This window comes from Macrobrachium nipponense, chromosome 1 (genome assembly GCF_015104395.2).
Source record: "Macrobrachium nipponense isolate FS-2020 chromosome 1, ASM1510439v2, whole genome shotgun sequence".
NCBI classification, from domain to species: Eukaryota; Metazoa; Arthropoda; class Malacostraca; order Decapoda; family Palaemonidae; genus Macrobrachium; species Macrobrachium nipponense.
Genome location: NC_087200.1, coordinates 28777003 through 28795721, shown reverse-complemented (window position 1 = coordinate 28795721; position 18719 = coordinate 28777003). Strand labels below are relative to the sequence as shown.

At 44.2% G+C, this 18719-nt stretch overlaps 1 protein-coding gene across 12 annotated transcripts in view; it reads left to right on the top strand.

Annotated features, from left to right (window-relative positions):
* Positions 1 to 18719, top strand: part of LOC135219184 (signal transducer and activator of transcription 5B-like) — a 225397-nt gene that overhangs the window by 96414 nt on the left and 110264 nt on the right. For all 12 annotated transcript variants that reach the window (XM_064255728.1, XM_064255730.1, XM_064255727.1 and 9 more), the window contains exons 11-12: positions 14009 to 14137; positions 14230 to 14345. In XM_064255728.1, the coding sequence (XP_064111798.1) occupies positions 14009 to 14137; positions 14230 to 14345 (245 nt within the window). The remainder of the gene's footprint in view (positions 1 to 14008; positions 14138 to 14229; positions 14346 to 18719) is intronic.

Below are 18719 nucleotides of genomic sequence, written 5' to 3'. Positions count from 1 at the left end.
TAGACCTGGGGTCACAGGATACTACAGACTTTCCTGGTTACCAAACAGTCGTCGGGGTGGCGTCCAGTCTTGGACGTAAGCAGCCTGAATCTTTTCGTAGAAAAGAAAAAATTCAAGATGGAAACACCTCAGTCGGTTCTAGGAGCCTTAAGACCGGGCGACTGGATGGTGTCCTTGGACCTACAGGACGCATACTTTCACGTGCCTATCCCCCTCTTTCAAGGAAGTTTCTGAGGTTTATGCTAAGGGACAAAGTTCGGCAATTCCGAGCCCTTTGTTTCGGTTTAAGCACGCTCCGATGGTATTTACCATGCTCATGAAGAACGTAGCGAGATGGTTACATTCTGCAGGAATAAGAGTGTCCTGTATCTCGACGATTGGCTTATCAGAGCATCGTCAGAAGAAAGGTGTCTGAAGGACCTTCACTTCACGTTGGCCTTGGCGAAGTCCCTGGGACTTCTAGTCAACCTCGAAAAGTCGCATCTGACCCCAACACAGTCCATCGTGTATCTGGGGATTCAGATGGATTCAGTGGCTTTTCGAGCGTTTCCGTCCCAGGAACGACAGCTGCAAGGCTAGAGAAAGTCTCGGCATTCCTGGGGAAGGAAGCTTGCTCGGCGAGGGAATGGATGAGTCTGCTGGGAACCATTTCCTCGCTGGAAAAGTTTGTTTCCCTGGGAAGACTACACCTCAGACCTCTCCAGTTTTTCTTAGCAGACGAATGGAGAGTCAGAGAGGATCTGGATGCGACCCTTTTCATCACCGAATCGGTGAAGAACCATCTAAGATGGTGGTTAGATCCTCCCGGAAGTTCGAGAGGGTTGTCCCTAAAGCTTCTGAGCCCAGACCTAGTGTTGTTTTCCGACGCTTCTGGTGTCGGGATGGGGAGCAACACTGGGAGGGGAGGAAAGTGTCAGGCACCTGGAAGGAAGGGGGAAACAGTGTCCTGGCACATCAATGTAAAGGAACTAGCGGCGGTTTTTTTTTCTGGCGCTACAGTTCTTCCAACAAAGGTTGCAGAGAAAGTAGTCCAAGTCAACTCGGACAACACCACAGCCCTGGCGTACCTAAAGAAGCAGGAGGTACACACTCCCGTCCTCTGTTTTATTTAGCAGGGAGATTCTGCTGTGGGCAGATGCGAGACGGATAAGGATCCTGACGAGATTTATCGCAGGAGTCCAGAACGTCAGAGCAGACCTTCTCAGCCGACAAGATCAGATCCTGCCGACGGAATGGACGTTGCACCAGGACGTCTGTCGAGAGCTCTGGAGACTGTGGGGGTGTCCGTTAGTCGACCTCTTTGCGACGTCGAGAACAAAGAGGTTGCCTCTTTATTGCTCTCCTGTGCTGGATCCGGGAGCAGTCGCGATAGACGCACTGCTCTGGGACTGGACGAACCTGGACTTATATGCCTTCCCGCCATTCAAGATCATGGGGGAAGTAGTAAGGAAGTTCGCGGCATCGGAGGGGACGAGGTTGACCCTGATCGCCCCGATGTGGCCCGCGAAGAATGGTTCACAGAGGTAATGTCATTCATCATAGACTTTCCGAGGACATTGCCCTGGAGGAAAGATCTACTCAGACAGCCCCACTTCGCAAGATATCACCGAAACCTCTCCGCTCTGGGTCTGACTGCGTTCAGACTATCGAAAAGCAAAAGCTGGCCAGAGCGAGAGGTTTTTCTAAAGCAGCTGCAAAGGCGATCGCCAATGCTAGGAGAACGTCCTCGAGAGCTGTTTACCAGTCGAAGTGGGCTTCCTTCAGGGCATGGTGTAGAAAGGAGGGAATTTCCTCTTCCTCTACCTCTGTGAGCCAGATAGCCGATTTCCTGCTATTTTAAGAAATGTGCAGAAACTGGCGGTCTTGACCATCAAGGGATATAAGAGCATGCTGTCGGCAGTCTTCCGACACAGAGGACTAGACCTGTCTGATAACAGGGATCTTCACGATCTCCTGAGATCATTTGAGACATCAGATACCTCAGGCGAGGCCTCATTCTTGGAACCTGGATTTAGTCCTTAGACTGTTAATGTCGAGTCCTTTCGAACCTCTACTGAAGCGTCTCATTAGGAACTTGACTAAGAAGGCTCTTTTCCTAACTGCTCTGGCGACGGCGAAGAGAGTTAGCGAAATCAGGCCATTTGTAAGAGGAGTGGGGCTTCAAGGGGGGACACAATGCTGTCCTGCTTTCGAGTCCCACTTTCTTAGCAAAAAGCATGAAAAACCCGTCGAACCCTTGGCAAGGAGCTTTTTGAAATCAAGCGGGTATGACAAAGCCTTGTGGGTCCAAGAACCTGAGAGAGTTCCTGTGCCTGTCAGGGCTCTAAAAGGTTTTATGGTCCACAAGGACTAAAGAAGTACGAGGTCCCTCAGGATAATCTTCTGGTTGTTCGGGGATTTTTAAAACGAACCCGATAAGACCGTTATACCAAGGAACGCTTTGGTTTGGTTTCTTTTTTGAGGGACGTCATTAAAAGATGGCTCATTCGTCTTCCACCCACAGATCGATTTGAGCCTCTTGCGAGTTGGAACAAAGCTCACGAGGTCAGAGGCTGTTGCAACCTCGGCTTGCCTTTCCAAAAGGAAACATGTTCCGATCAAGGACAATCCTTGACCGCCCACCTTTTGGAGGAGCAATTCAGTATTCGCCTCAAACCCTACTTTGAAGAAGATGTGAGAACGATATACCGATGGACTGTTATTTTCTCTTGGGCCATAACGTTTTCTGCAGGACACAGTCTTGGGGGCTGAAGGTAGCTCTCTCCCTATCCCTTAGTTAGGTTTAGGTTAGTTTGTTAGGTTGATGCGGTTTTTTTTGGTTGTGGTTGAGGCTTTGGGTGAAGACCTCCCATCTTTTAGCTTAGTGTTCAGGGGGTCTTTGATTAGTTTGGTCAGGTGGGTGGTCAGTTGCTTCGTTGCCCTCCATTTGTATGGCTTCCTATGCTCTTGGTCACATGTTGAGGTCACACCCACCCGTTTTGACAGAAGCATTCAGAGCGCACACCAGCACTACAGGTCTCCAGCCTGGCCTGGCAACTCTGATTACCCAAGCACCAAGCAGGCTGTAGTGACAAGTTAATCACAGAGTATAACTTTTGATAACAGGTGAGGAACGAATGGTGTATATCACTACTTTAACTTTAAGTTTCCTACAAAATCCTATTCTGTCTCTTCCCACCATCACCGAAGGTGGGATTACAGATATATATTATATCTGCCAAGTAAGTCTCATGAACAAAATGGTTATTGTTATAAATACCAATTAAGTTTGTTTAATACTTACTGCAGGCAATATAATATAATTAAGGTGCCCACCCACCTCCCCGCCCCACAGGAACAGTGGCACTGATAAAATATGAATAGAAAACTGGGGAAGGCGTTCCTGATATTCCGCCACCTCCAGCGGCTTTGGGAATGGGTACTACCACCTGGGCCGCCCACTTGCGTGTGGCCGCGAGTTTTGAAATTCTGTCGGACATTCGGAGAATACAGCCTTAATATATATAATCTGCCAGGTAAGTATGAAACAAACCGTTATTTCGTATTATAACCCAATAACAAATATTTTTTAAAAAAAGAAAAAAGCCTTAATAAACCATTAGGGCAAATTGCCTCTCAGGTTACATTCATAAAGGACCGCCCTCAAAATGCCATATCTCCATGGTTGTATCCATAAGCCTTCCTTCTAGGGTCAAAGAAAACAGTGATTTGTGATTTTGCTTGCTTTTGGCAAAAAGCTTCACATATTGAAGATTCCATTCGTACCAATACATCAGTTGTGGAGTGCATACTCCGAAAAACCACACTGAGCGCAGGCGACAGATATTTTACCTCTTTCCAAGTTACCACATTCAATCGTGTGTTCACACCATTTTTGCCAATGATCTTACAACAAACCAAGAAGTTAATGCAGAATAGGACGATAAATTTTCTGTCTGAATTGTAATCGGCTTTTCCAGGTTTACACAAATGGCAGTAATTTCAACTTCTCCAAAGCTTGGGGAAGAATATTGTTCTCTGGTAAATTCTGTTAATTAGGATTAATAGAAAAAGTCTGGTATTGTTTTCAGCGGGTGGGGTTATTGCTTAATCATTGCAATATGTTATTAATCGTCCAGTCTCCAGGAGCTGATTCATTACATTTAGTTTCAAGGCTGATTTCAAATTCTTCTTAATAGTAAAATGGAGCATTGTATTGCTCATGTCTTAAGGATATTAAAATCAATTTCGACCTGTTTTCTATTATTTCCGTCTTTGAGCTGAATAAGGGTCTATCATCAATTTTTTTATTTGCCACATTAGCAAAATGATTAGGCAAACGTACATTGTTTGCCACTTAAACCTTGGGGGTATGCTACCTCACAACCATTCACCTTGATAAACGGGAGGTTGACAAGGAGTTAAACTTGCCTGCTATTTTTTAACTAACCTCTTACCAAACTAGAGTTCAGAGGAGTTTTTCGATAATTTAGTGAAGATATGAATATCGTCCCAAGATTATTTTCGTGGATTTTTTGATTTCCATGCGAAAATGAGCTCTCGCTCTCGCTTTTCGAAAGTTCTACACGATAATACTCACTTTTCGTCTGCGGTATCTTGGTGAAGGCAGATCTCATATTTTTCTATGAGTTTCCTGGCATTTACGTTGTTTCCACCTAGGGAAACCTGCGGTCGGCGGACAAATGTTTTGGCCCGAAAGTCCTAGGTAGAGATTGAAGACCAGCTGAGAACCATCAATTGTATTCAAAAAGTCAAGAGCGTCATCTACCAAAAGGGCAAAAGTCATCAGCAGAGTCATCTATTGACTGCTGGCTCCTGGGAATGTTGAACCAATCAGCTTTACCCAATGTTCCCATTTGGGTAGGCCTTTCAACGATGGGAGCGACTTGATGCTACAAACTCACCACTATCCGTGGAAAAATGGTTCCACTGGTTAAATCTATCATTTATTTTAGGTTTCTCCAATTAAAGTCAATCAATACAGTTCATCACTACCTATTAGATAAATCAATTGGCTGATAAACGTGCCTGTTTGAACATGAAAAATGCGTAGACTCCCCAGAGTTTGAGGATCCCAAAATTTTCAATCTTCTATGATGGCCCCTAAAACCAAAAAAAAAACAAACACCTTCCCTCTTTGATTGGTGATGATGTCACCCCCAAAGAAAGGGTAAATTTTCTGTTCTGATATTCATATCTCCAAAAATAACAAAAGGGCGCTTGGTAACGTGTAATAAGAAGATTTAATTTTCATTGATGGGGAAAGGCTTCAGTTAGGTGGGTAGATAAAGAGAGCATATTGTAATATCTTTTCTTTGCAACATGGATCTGCACACCTATGCCACTTGCAGAATGGCCTGGATTGGATCTTGATAGGATTTTTGTGGGGTGTCAGTTTCGAACATACAAAGCGACACCACCATGGCTTGCAATATTCAAATTATTAAGTGGAGTGGATAGGATGTATACTCTCGTGGGCTGGGGCACATATTATTACCAAGCATTGTCTCCTGCAGAGCTATACAAACAGGAGACACTTTCTGATATGAAGCCAGCCTTAATTCTTCCCATTTAGCTCTTTAATCCCTGACAGTTCCACTGTTAGCAAAAATGAATGAATTTAACTTCCCTTTAGAAGGCTGTTAAATTAGAAGCCTCTTTTAAGAGCTTTCAGGCTTAACTGACTTGCTCCTTGATTTCAGATCTGGTAAGATAGATTAGATTGGCTTTATGGCTGCCTTCCTTTTCAGAGGGTTATCGGTGTGGTCCCTCAGGTAACACCAGGACAAAAGCTGATGCTCGCTGAGGAGGGGTGTGAAGGTTTGGACATTGTTGGGCCATTCTCCAAAGGATCAGCAAGCCCACCATTTACAAGCTGGTAACAGACCTTCAGTGAGAAGGTGGACGTGCCAGGTACCACCTGGCGACAAGCCTCCAGCAAGAGGCAAGGAGTGCCAGGAAATCATTGGGTTTCTGCTTCCATAGAAGCTAAGAAAGTGCCAGAAACCACTGGCACTGTTGCCTCCAAGAGGTCGGGAGTGCCAGAAATCAACTGGCCACTAGCCTCCGAAAAAAAAAGGAGGCAGGGGGCGCCAGGAATTACTGGCACCTGCCATCAGAAGAGGCAGTGGGGCGCCAGGAATTTACTGGCCGCGGCCTCCAAAAGAGCAGGAGCGCCAGGAGTCACTGGCGCAGCCCTCCGAAGAGGCATGAGCGCCAGTCCGAATCACTGGCGCTGCCTCCAAAAGAGGCAAACGGAGTACAGGTCGTAACTGGTGTTTATTTTTTAACATTTAGTTTTGGTGACATTGATATTTTCTTCTTCGGTTGGCCAGCAACACTGGAAAAAAGATATTCCTGGTCTAATGTACCTGACTCAACACCTCTTTCTTTTGCCTTTTGCTCCACAAATGTTTGATACGTTCGGTCCACCCTTAATGTCTGAATTTCTTTTTCCATGATGTATACAAATCGCAATTAAGTTGAAGATGAATGGATGATTTTCTCCACAATGCACAACATCTGGCCTCCTTATTACATATGCTATGATCTGGCTCCACTGCATTTTAACACAAGTTAGCAGCTTGCCTTGTTTAATTTCTGTCCTGGCCATGACCCCAACCATGTGTCCAAAATTTTCGACAAATAAAAACAATCATCCTCCCTGGTCGTGGAGAATACCGCGTTTTAACCTTAAAACGTTAACCAGGCTGCTTTTCACATTATACCTAGGCAATCGGGTGGAAGTTGAAATAAAAGTAACAATTACAAATTGGGAAGTGGGACTAGGACTCCATTTATCTTTCTTCTTCATTCTTTTCAATTCTTATTGACCCCCTGTTGATCCCTTAATTCCTCTACGAGCCTTTTTCCTCAGAGTAAGTCACCAAGCTGGGGTGGGGGGCATATATCATGCCCTTGGAGTAATTCCCAAACCAAAAGCATGTACTGCACACCTCATACTACTTTATTTAACTCCCTCCATGAAGGTGAGATAATGTTTTTTAGCTGTTCACTCTCTTTTGCCGAGGCAGATCTTCCACTGTCAGCTTTCCTCGACGCCTCAGAAGAAAATCCTTAATTGGCTCTCGGCCACAGCAACCTGACAATATCTTTATATACATTAAAAAAGGTTCACAATCAGAAGTCTTCCAAATTAAAAGTCAATAAAATTTATCATAAGAGTTTTCAACATTCCGGGTCCGGTCCCCCCCCCCCATTTCCTGTAATATATTTTTACTTTTTAACTAAATTTTCCCCCTTACTCCGTACTGGAGCATTAGGTTTCTTAGTGTGATTACACTTGGAATGGTTTTTTGGAGTTGTTTTCCAGAGGATGGTTTACCAGTTGGAGGTTCCAGTGCAGTCAGCAACTGTCGCCGATTCATTAACCATCACAAAAGGGTCCAGGGGTACTTTGATTCTTTAATTTGTATTAATTCATAAAGATCAAAGTATTGGTAAAAAAAAAAAAAAAAAAACGATAAATAAAATAAAACCTGAAAACCTTAAAAGACATCATCCGCCTTTCATGGAAGTTTATTCTTCCCACTAATGGCACAAGTGAGAACTGACTCCCAAATGTTTCCGCTGTTCCCTACCCTACCCCACAGGGGATGGGCACAACAATGATTAGAGTGGCCCAAGTGTAAGCCAAACCCGCTTGATAGGACTGATGAGTATACCTACCAAACAATCATCCCCAACCCTAATCCACCCTAATCCCATTATGGGACAAAATGGACAGAATGCCCGGAGTCCTATCCGTCCCACCAACCCTAGACCCCCCTGGAAATCCAGTGGGTCCAGCCCTGCAAAATAAGTTTTCCGCCTGATATCACTCAGGTACCGAAACATTACGAGCAGTTTGATGGTCCTGCCACAGTTTCCCACTATTTAGCTTTTCAAGATATAAAAGCCCAGTCCCAGCTATGATATCTTTTCTGTTTACCAGGTCCTAGGTAAAATTTTATCAACAAGGGTGGAAAATTTCCACAATTAATCCAAAGGGGAAAAAAAAAAAGGGGAAAAAAAGGAACATAAAAAAAAAAAAAAATTACATGAGGAGGAAGGATGTAGTAAGAATGAAAATATTGCAGAAAGAAGGAAAAGTTCTGACTAATTTAGTTGGATCAGCAGCTGAGCCCCAAGGACAAGTGAAGAAAAGGAACCCACCAGCATCACCGGCACAGCTGCTGACCCTAAGCCTAAGCCCCTACCCACGCCAAGGGGTCAGCATCTAGGGGGAACGTCGCCTGAACTCGCCTTGTCCGTCTTTCCACCTAGAAATACGTAAAAGAAGTCATAGTAGCAGGAAGCTTTTGAGAGCGGACGCCCGGGACGCTAGGATGGACTCCCAGGCGCGCGCGGGTGCAGGCCAAGCGCGCGCCATGGACGCCGAGCGCTGCTGCCAGTGGACGCCGAGCGCGCCCATGCGCACCAGGCGCACGCCAGTCGCCAGGTGTGTCGCCTGGCTGAACGTTTCTGTTGAACTCTTCAAGCTCTTGTTTCAGATATGGGCCTAAAGTATATTTTTACCTCTACCTTCGGTGATACCTTCTACCTCACCTGCAAAGAATGTGAAGTAGGCAGTGCTTCGGAGGAAGCTTAAAGTGAACAGACAACTTCTTCTTCGAAACCCAGCAGACATCGGTTTCGTGAATTCAAGAGGTCTCTGTCAATTAATATTGCTTTTCGCATAGGTGGATGGAGTTAAGGAAAGCTCAAGGGAAGATCTCGTTTGCTCTACCGCAACCTTTGCCATTCTGCCAATAAATTTAAGTTGCCACTACCGCAGTCAAGACTGCGATAAGGCAGTTACGGGTTTATGTAAGGCTCGATGTCCTGCGTCAGGACGCTCGGCAACGTTCAGTAGGATTCTTGCAAAGGCACTCATCAAAAGGACGCTCTTCGGGAAAGCGCAAGACAGGACTTCCTTTGCCATACTGCCAATAAATTTTAAGCTTTAGCAGGCATTAGTTGTGATACGGGAGAGGAAGCTGGTTGGAGAGTTCTTCCTCTTCCCAGGATAATTTTGCAATCTTTTAGCCCATCTGAAAGGGTTTTTCAGATGATAGGATTTTGTTAGTTTCTAGTCGGTACTACGCTGCCGAATTGAACATCGTCGTTCTACCTGCCGTAAGCCCAGTCTCTTAACAGGATTCTTGCCCCTTCCTCGTTTGAGACGGGAATCGGAAAAATTAAATGCTCGACTTCCTGGATTACGTTTTGTCAATTCAGTGTCTTTCCCATTGACAATATACTATCGTTTTGTCAAGTAAGTGGGTATCCCCTCATTGACAAAATATCTCTTTGTCCCGTAAATGGGTTAGTTCCTCATTGAACAACAAAATCTCATTAACTTGATATTTGCGTAAGCGAATAAGCCTTCTTATTGACAAGATTCGGAAGAGCTCCTCATTCGTCATTCGCAGACTCGTACAAGAAATAGACTTGTAGACTACGTCAATGAACGCTTATGTCCAATAACATAAGAAGCTTGAGCTGACTGCTTCGATTCTCTTAAGTTTTGTTCATGAAACTTGCCTGTCAGATATGTTATGTAGCTGTATTTCCGAATTCGCTATATATATTCTGCGGTAAGTATGAACAAACTTATTGTGATATAATTTCATATTTTTTGCCTTGCGTTATTTTACTTCTGGTTGGTTCAAGTCATATACGCTTGCTGTAGTTACCTCTTCGGATGGCAACCGAGAAGTCTATTGTCTATTTAAGGGACATTTACATTTAATCGTTACTCCTGCAGCCTTCCAGGAGTTTCCGATTTTATCTTTTACCGTTGTATGGTAGTGTTCTGACGACCCCACAAACGCATCTATATATTTTAGCGTTTTACGTTTATGTTTCGCTTAAATATACCAGCTTGAGAGTCTTTTTTTTGCTCAAAAAATAACGGACCTATTTCTTCGTAGAATAGGGTAGCTGGCAACCCAGACATAAAGTTAAGAGACGGACGTTCGTAAGCTGCTGGCTGCTGCTGTGTCTGACTGTCCAACCGAGCCAGTAACAGATCGTGCGCTGTCATGCGCTGTAGGTTACGTCTCTCTCTCCTGCGGGATTGAACTGACTAACCGTATCTCTGTGCTGGCGGTTACGTCTCTTGCGGAATTGACTGACTAAACTGTATCTCTGTCCTACAATCACGGACTTTAGCCTAAGATTGAGGGGATTTCTTACGTGGAATTGAATAAATGTTGCATTCGGTTTTGCCTTACTATGTTTCACAAAAGAGTTTTATCTCTTAATCCTTTCGGTGCTCCGTTACCCCTGGCAACGGTTAATAGGAACTAACGAGTCTACCGCAACATTGCACTTTATATGCTCTCTGTTGCTTAGGCAAAGCGCAGCCTTATTAGGAAGTAAGCATACTCGGGGAGGGAATGGATGAGCTTGCTGGGGACCATTTCCTTCCTGAAGAAGTTTTGTTTACCCCCGAAAGTAGGACTGTCAATTCAGACCACAGTTTTTTCCTACCGGGAAACTGAAATATTATTCAAGGTCTAGGAATGATTCTGAACATCTCTCAGTGAGTCATGATAGAAAGAAGGTGCCGGACATCTGGATAGAGTTTCAGATGTCCTGGATCTTAATCTGAAAGAAGTAAATGCAATTCGGTCGTCTCTCCAGTCCTCGAAACGAGTTTTTGGAACCAGTGGTCCACCATCACTCTGATTTTCCACAGCTCTCTCATTTCTTAACAAGTACTTCTCTCGGTCCCTGCTCGAGTTTACGAGAAAGAGCCCCTATTATAACAACAGGCGTAGAATGTAACGATCCTCTACAGGTTCGTTACAGGATTACAAAAGTCCGTTCGAATCGTCTCGATCGACGCAGCAACTATTCACTTCCGAGTGGAATCTTTCTTTAGAAGTAAGTTGAGAGTTGTGTAGACTTCAGGGACTTTCCCTTTCATTCTTCTCTTCGATATGTTTGAGGAGCGAAGAGGCTTCTTCTTCTCACATGCTCCCTTAGTTCTCGATCGGCCGTGGGATCGGTAGCCATTAAACGCCATCCTATGATATTGAACGGGGATGGATGTTTTAGTCTCTTTTCCCCTTTTTCAATCGCTTAGGAAATGTAATAAGAGGATTTATGACGTCACAGGGAGCGACAACTGACGATTGATCGCCCCATGTTGGCCTTACAAAAGGATCCTGGATTCACAAGAGGTCACATACTTCCTAGATCACTCCAAGGGATCCGTTTCCGAGAGAGTAGTCGGTCTACTCTAACTCGAAACGGTACCTATAACCTCTCCGCTCTGAGTCTGACTACGTTCAGACTATCGAGATGTTGACAGGAATAAGATTACCGTCTTCCATTTCCGTCTGAAGAATGGGATAAGCTGGCAGTCACAACTATTAAAGAATATGCAAATATGTTGTTGACGGCCTTGGGCTCAGAGATTTGCGTCTGTCAAACAACAAAGCCCTTCACGATCTTTGAGTTCTGTGGAATCTCGAAACTCGCTCACCATCTACTTTTTGTCTCACCTGTTTTCTCGGAGTCAGGCACTCGTGCGAGATCAGGCGACATATAGTAGCCCTGAGTTTCTTGTTGACGAAGTCGGTTGCGTTTATACGACCCCCGATGATCGTGTAACATGAGACCAGGTTGGACTGTCAGGCATTCTTCCTTCGGGACTGAATCGCCTTTTTGCTCCTCGCTCCTTTCTCCTGGCACCAGAAGCTCGAGTCAGGAGTTGATTCGCTGACGATGTTGGTTGCGTTGATACACCCCCAAGGTTTGCTTAGATTGAATCGCCCAGGCAGTCCAGACACTCATCCTTCAGCGAAGAATAGTGCCTTATGGTCTTCAGGGTACAGCCTTGCTGTCCTTGATTCGTCTGACTGGTCAACTGGTCGGTCACCTGACTTTAGTACAGACGGACTGACTGTGCATGTCCAGATCGAAGCTTTCAATATGGAACTTAGACGGAGTCTGAAGTTCTTGATGTCAAAGCAATTCGACCTCTCCTACCTGTTAACTTCTTGCATGTGATCAGGAAGGCTTCTTCTAACCACCCTAGATACGACAAAGAGGGTTAGTGAGATTTTAAGCCATCGTCACAAGTTTGGCTTTAGAGAACACAAGACGGTGTGCTATCTAAGCCTTCCGTTGTGGCCTAAGAATGGAAACCCGTTTTGTCCTTGGGCCAGGAGCTTGGAAGCAAGGATGGCACAAGTTAGTGGGCAGGAGCCAGAGAGAGTCCTGTGCCCTGTCGGGTCTCTCAAGTTTTATCTACATAAAACCCAAGAAAGTCGAAGTCATTCGGGCAATCTGCAGTGTTCCGAAAAAGACCAGACTTGCCCATATCGAAGAACACCCTGGCTTTAGTGTTAAGGAGTTCTTTCAAAAATGCTCCTTCATTGTGTTTTGCACAAAGATTTGAAATCTTTTTATCTGAATGCTCACGAGGTGATGGGGCGCGGCCTCGGAAGCATTTCAACAGAGCATGGCACTCAGCAACATCCTGAGTACCATGTTTTAGCGAAGCAACTCTGTGTTCACTTCACACTCCCTGCGAGATGTGAAGATGGCATATGAGATCTGCTGCTCGCTAGGGCCATACGTGTCTGCAGACACAATCTTGGGGCAAGAAGTACCACTCATCCTATCCTGTAGAAAATGGTTAGGAAGAGCTCTTAATTTAGTTGTTGAGTCGCCGACAACGGCGACTTCTTAACTCTTAAGCCTTAGTAAAAACCCTTTAACTTGGCTAGGTTGGTCAGGTGGTGATAATATATATATATATATATATTTATTTTACTTCTTAGCCCTCATGGTATGGTCAATATGGTCTAGTCACGTCGTGGTCTCGCCCCTGGGTTGACAGATCATCTGGAGTGCACCAGCTATATAGGTCTCTACTCGCTGGCAACTCTAGTAGCACAAGCAGACTTTTCGTGGCAGTAACCACGAAGCCAGCTATGCTAACAGGTGGAACCAAGATGTAAATCATCTGCATGCATTTGTTTCCCAAAATCCTTCTATTCTGTCCCTTCCCACCTCCAAAGGTGGGATTCAGCTATATATATATATCTGACAGGTAAGTTTCATGAACAAAATGATATTGTTATGATACAATAAAGTTTGTTCATACTTACCTGGCAGATATTATATAATCAAGTACCCACCCACCTCCCCTCAGGGGACGTAGGAAATAAAAAAAATTATGAATAGAAAATGGGAATGGTTCCTGATACCCGCCTCCCAGCGGCGGGAATGGGTACTAACCACCTGGCCGACCACTGCGTGTGTCGGAAGTTTTTAAAATTCTGTCGGACTTCAGAAAATACAGCTATATATATATCTGCCAGGTAAGTATGAACAAACTTTATTGTATCATAACAATATCATATTTCGAACAAATCACATTTTTACCAACCTTGTGGAACGGATTAAGTTCGAAGTCTGAGGTTCCACTGTAATACAAAAGGAAAGATAACATTAAGGAAATAACAGGTACTTTGAGAATCTAGTGATTGTAAGCTTCCATATAGGCTGAGCAGTCTACCCTCAAAAGGTCCTTTTCCCCATTCGTCTTCCAAAATCTCATAACTCGCAGTCATAATATCCTTCCCTCTGTAACATTTTCATAAAAATTCATAAATTATGACAAAATTTTGCTTACAACAAAAGTCTGCAATCAACCATATTGAAAGCAGTGAGTGTTTAAACTTGAAAGTTTCATACAGATGACTTCCATTGTTCATGAAAGGCAAGTGTAGTCTCTTGCATTCAAGTGTGTTTTTAGACTTAGCCAAATGCATATACATACTAATCATCAGTTTTCTTAAATTTAATGTACATTTTCACAACTCGTTGCACCCAACCCACTGAGAGTATAATTTAATCACTTTGTTTTTGTTTGTTTGTTTTTGCAGATTAGGATAGTTATTGGATAAGGACAAAGATACCTTTATTTCTTTTTCATTTATAAGGTTATTGCTTTTGTGAATCATTTATTGATTTATTTCTTTAGGTGTGGACACTATCTCTACCTGTGGTGGTCATTGTCCATGGTAATCAGGAGCCACACGCCTGGGCAACCGTCTCTTGGGACAATGCATTTGCTGAACAAGGCCGCATACCTTTCACAGTCCCAGAAAAGGTAAGAAAACTAGCAACAGTAATGGATTAGCATTTTTTAATGGATTTCTTATGCCAGTTTTTTTATTATAAGTTTGTTATTTTTTTGAACAGGTACCTTGGCCACAGATAGCTGAAATGTTAGACACAAAATTCAAGGCTGCAACTGGCAGGGGTCTTACAGAAGATAACCTGAAGTTCTTAGCCGGCAAAGCTTTTCGTCTTGATAGGTATGTTTGGTGTGTGTTGGCTGTACAGTAGTCTTAAATTTTGCTGATAAAGAATAGCTTTGGAAATTAGTCAGTTAAACTTCTGAGAACTATTTGGAAGATGATCTCTGAACTCTTTCATTAGATCAGTATTTGATGACAACTGTGTATTTTGAAGTTACGCAAAAGTACAAATTATTGGTTCTGCCTAATTTCATTAGTCTTCAGAATAGACCTCACTGGACTTTAAAAGGTGCTTGTGTAAGTTGATTACACTAAACCAGATTTGGGCACCACACCAGTAGAATTAGAAAATATAACAACACATAAGATTCAGGAAAGTCTGTTGAGTTCAAAACATTGTGCTGAACTAAGGATGGCTTTAATCACCAGCTGAGTGAAGCTGACATTTAAGCAAACAAAAAAAAATCTTGCAGTGATTCTGAATGTTGAGACAACACTCCATCATCTTTCTTAGCAGTTTTGAACTTTGTGTTGTAATCAAGATGTACTTTATTATGAATTAGGTAATCTATGTAACTTTCATTTAGTTTCTAGTTTGGTGGTCTGTTTCCAACATGTAGAACTGGTTGGATGTTTTATGTTTGCTTGAATGAAAGTTTCAGTGATCTCATGAGTGATGCCAGCCTTCAATGTATGCTTTGCATTCATTTATCTTCTCCAAGTATTATGTGATAACCCTGAGGCCCAGTGACAGAAGGTATCTTATTGTATCAAATAACTGCATACAAAAATTTCCATCACATATCAGATGATAATCCTTATTTTTCATCACAGTGTTTGAACTAATGATGTGGGAAAACATTTGAATTGCTTGAATGGGCCATAAATGAATGGAGGGCAACTCTTCTGGCAACACTCACACCTCAGCTCAGTGAGACAAGGGTGAATAGTCTTGTATTAGATTTCATGGGAAAAGGGACTTCATCTCCTCATCTCAGTGCATCTTGTATATATCTGTTCATAAATATACAGGCAATCCCCACTTGCTGCTGGCATCGGTTAACTGCCTTTTGGTGTTACAGAACTTGGCATGACACAACCAGAGTTTTGCCGCCGGTAAGAGGTTTATCGGTGTTGGTAAGCAGTTTATCGGCAAGCGGTTTCTTGGTGCCATAAGTGGCATTTACGACAGAGTCGTAAATGCCATTTGTTCATATACGAAACAAACCTTCGGTCTTAACATTTGGATTTACTAGCGCCAAGCTGGAAATCGGTAGAATTAAATTAAACTTATGCGATCCAGGGACTATTGGCATTTATACCAGGTCACGGGGCATGTATACCCAAATGCCCTTGGCGTCGTGTGACCGACCCGCCAGTTATCTTTCTACCGCCTTTAAGATAGGACGTGTTCTCTGTCTATCTGTTTAAAGCAGGTTTTAGTTTGCCTGTTTTTTATCCATTTCAATTTCATTTTTCTTATTAATTCTCTTTTTCTGAGTGTGCTCAGTGTGGTGTGAGCTGTAAGAGTGTGTAAGTGGAGAGATGGAGTGTTTTGCATCGCCGTCGGGATCTTCTTCTGTTTCGAAGACGAGACAAAGGAAATGCCCTGGAGTCAGTGGCTTTCCTTGTTCAAGATTCCTAACTTCGGTGTCGACGGATCCTCATCCAACGTGTAGTAGGTACAGGGAAAATGTATGTACAATTACTAATCCTTGTTCTGTTTGTCGTGGTTGGTCTGTGGAACAGTGGAGGAAGTTTTATGACAAAGGCCAGTGCAAACGAAAGGAGTCGACGCCATCTTTGGGTGACCAAGCGTCGTCGGCTTCTTTTGTATCGGCAATACACCAGACTGCTCCGTATGTTTCGCCACCTGCCTTTGATTTGTTCCATACCCCTTCAGTTTCTCCTAGTGGTTCGTTATGGGAAACTCCAGGAGGGGTTTTGGGTAATTTTATGCATAATATTTACGCTCCTTTGTTCCCAGCAGCGAGGGGGTAAGCATCGCCATCTTTGTTCCAGGTGCCGGCTCCTGATTCGAACAGGATGGAGGGTACGTGGGCGGCGCTATGCCTTCCAGGCATACCAACCCTGCAACAGCAGCCCAATCTCTGCCTACAAGATTGGTGACGTCACAACCGACGTTACACACTGACATGGCAGACGCGATGACGTCACAGCCGACTGATTCTCAGTCTTCTACGCTGCCTCCGGACTCAAATACGCTTTCTGACTCGGTAGTACACACTGTAATGAAGAGATTACAGGATTTAGAGGAGAAAATTAATAAGAAAGGCAAAAAGAAAAAGCGTGATTCGTCGTCTTCTTCGTCTTCTTCCTCTAACTCGGCGTCATCGCTAAGTTCGATGACATCACGGCGCGTACCAGTCAAGCGTTGGAGGATACTTGATTTCGCGACTGTTTCTCGGGCCAAGAGGAGAAGAGTGAATTCTTCTTCTTCGGGCCAGGACGGTCACATCCCAGTCAGCAAGAAAGGCAGGAAGTCAGTGGCTGGTAAGCTCAAAGCTAGTGGACGAAGCCGCTTACAAGAGTCCGAACGAGCGAGTGAGTCGGCGGCCGATGGGATAACGGCCGACGTGGAGTTGCCAGTAGAGACTATAAAAAGTCAAAGAAAATCTACAGTGTCGTTGGCAAATAGTGCAGCAAAGGATAGAGCACAGATACCAGTTTCGCCTGTAAGACCGTTTAAAATACGGAGGAAAGATGATAAGGCTCCTATTAAGGGGTCGAAAAATAGCGAGTTGGGAACCTCGTCTGATACGTTGGTGGAAGGCGTTGTTCGCCTAAATGAACGATCAAGGCCTAATTCTCTGACGGCCGTTGAAGACTATACCAATTGTCAGGAAGAGGAAGTGAACTCGGTTTTGAGAGAGCCCTCATCTTGGAGATATAGATGAGATTCTCTCTCTAGATCCACAAGCAGAGAAGGAGTGAGCCGGTCTCGTTCTCCTGCTGACTGTTCGGGACCGAGCCGTCGGTGGTCAGCTGAGATCAAAGAAGCTGCGGCCGTAGGGGCAGACGGCCATGAAGCACCCGGACGGTTGTCAGGGGATAGGAGTGAGATAGCGTTTCCCGTGGCAGAGCACAGTACGCTAGAACCGGAGGAAGGAGAGAACCAAAAGTTTCAGGCTTCATATGCTAAGGTGATTGATTTGATTTGTCAATTCAATAACCTTTGGGAGAGAACGGAAACACCTGCCAGTATGCTTCCTCCATGGATTGACATGGCGTTTTTGGCGAAAAAGGATACCAAGGTGTCGTATGAATTGCCTTGTTCAAATCATGCGGAGTCCGTTTTACAACTGGTAAACACACGGATTGCAGGAAGGGATAATTCCTTAAGATCGAATAGATCATTTAAGTTTATCCCCCCTCCAATGATGAAACATAAAAAATATATGACATCGACGGTTCCTTTACTGGCTAGATATATTAACCCGAATGTGGTAAGGTTAAGGCCTGGATTAACCTTAGATCAAGTGAAAATGGAATGCCCTTCGATGACTTGCCAAGAGGCTGCTACATTAGAAGTGACAGCTTCTTCTGTCTTTCAGACTGCTTCTTCGTTGGATCTTTGGTCGACAGCAGTTGCAAAGATTTCATCCTTAGAAGTGACGAGGAAGGCAGTGGATGGATCAATGTTCATTAGATTGCTACAGTCAGGTGCCAAAGCACTTGCGTACTTGACAAATTTAAGTGCCAATGTTTGGGCAAATATCCTTTTAATGAGGAGGGATGCAGCTTTGGCCAGGCTAAGTCGCACTGTTCATTTGGATTCCTTGCTAGCAATGAGGAATGGGAATATCTTAAGAGTCGCAATTGCTGTTACCAGAGGCCATACTAGAAGAGTCCATAGATAGGAGAAGGATGGACACTAACGATAGGTTGGTACAGCAGGCAGTCGGGAAAACATCTAGCAGTCAGGCTAATCCTATGAAAGTAAGGCAACAACAAATACCTCGGAAGAAGCCAGTGAGGCATAATATCCCTAATAGGGCAACAAGGCCCTCTTCCCCAAAGAAATTGACTCATCGTCCCTTTCACAATAGAAATAACAGAGGAAGGGGGATTAGGGGAAGAGGAAGGGGCTCGAGACGATAGGAAAGGCGCCTCTCATCACTCAGCCACACCAGTGGGGGTTTGCCTGGCAAATCATTGGAAGGTGTGGCAGGAACTGGGAGCAGAGCAGTGGGTGGTGGAGGTTCTCAGAGTCGGGTATTTGATTCCATTCGAAGTATCCCCACCCCTGACAGAACAGCCATTGCTTCACCTCGCTTATGCTCAAGAACCTCAGAAGGCTTTTATTCTGCAAGAGGAAGTGAAGAAGATGATGTAAAAAGGGGCTGTGGAACAAGTATCCATGCCGTCAAAGGGGTTTTACAGCAGGATTTTCCTGGTACCCAAAGCCAG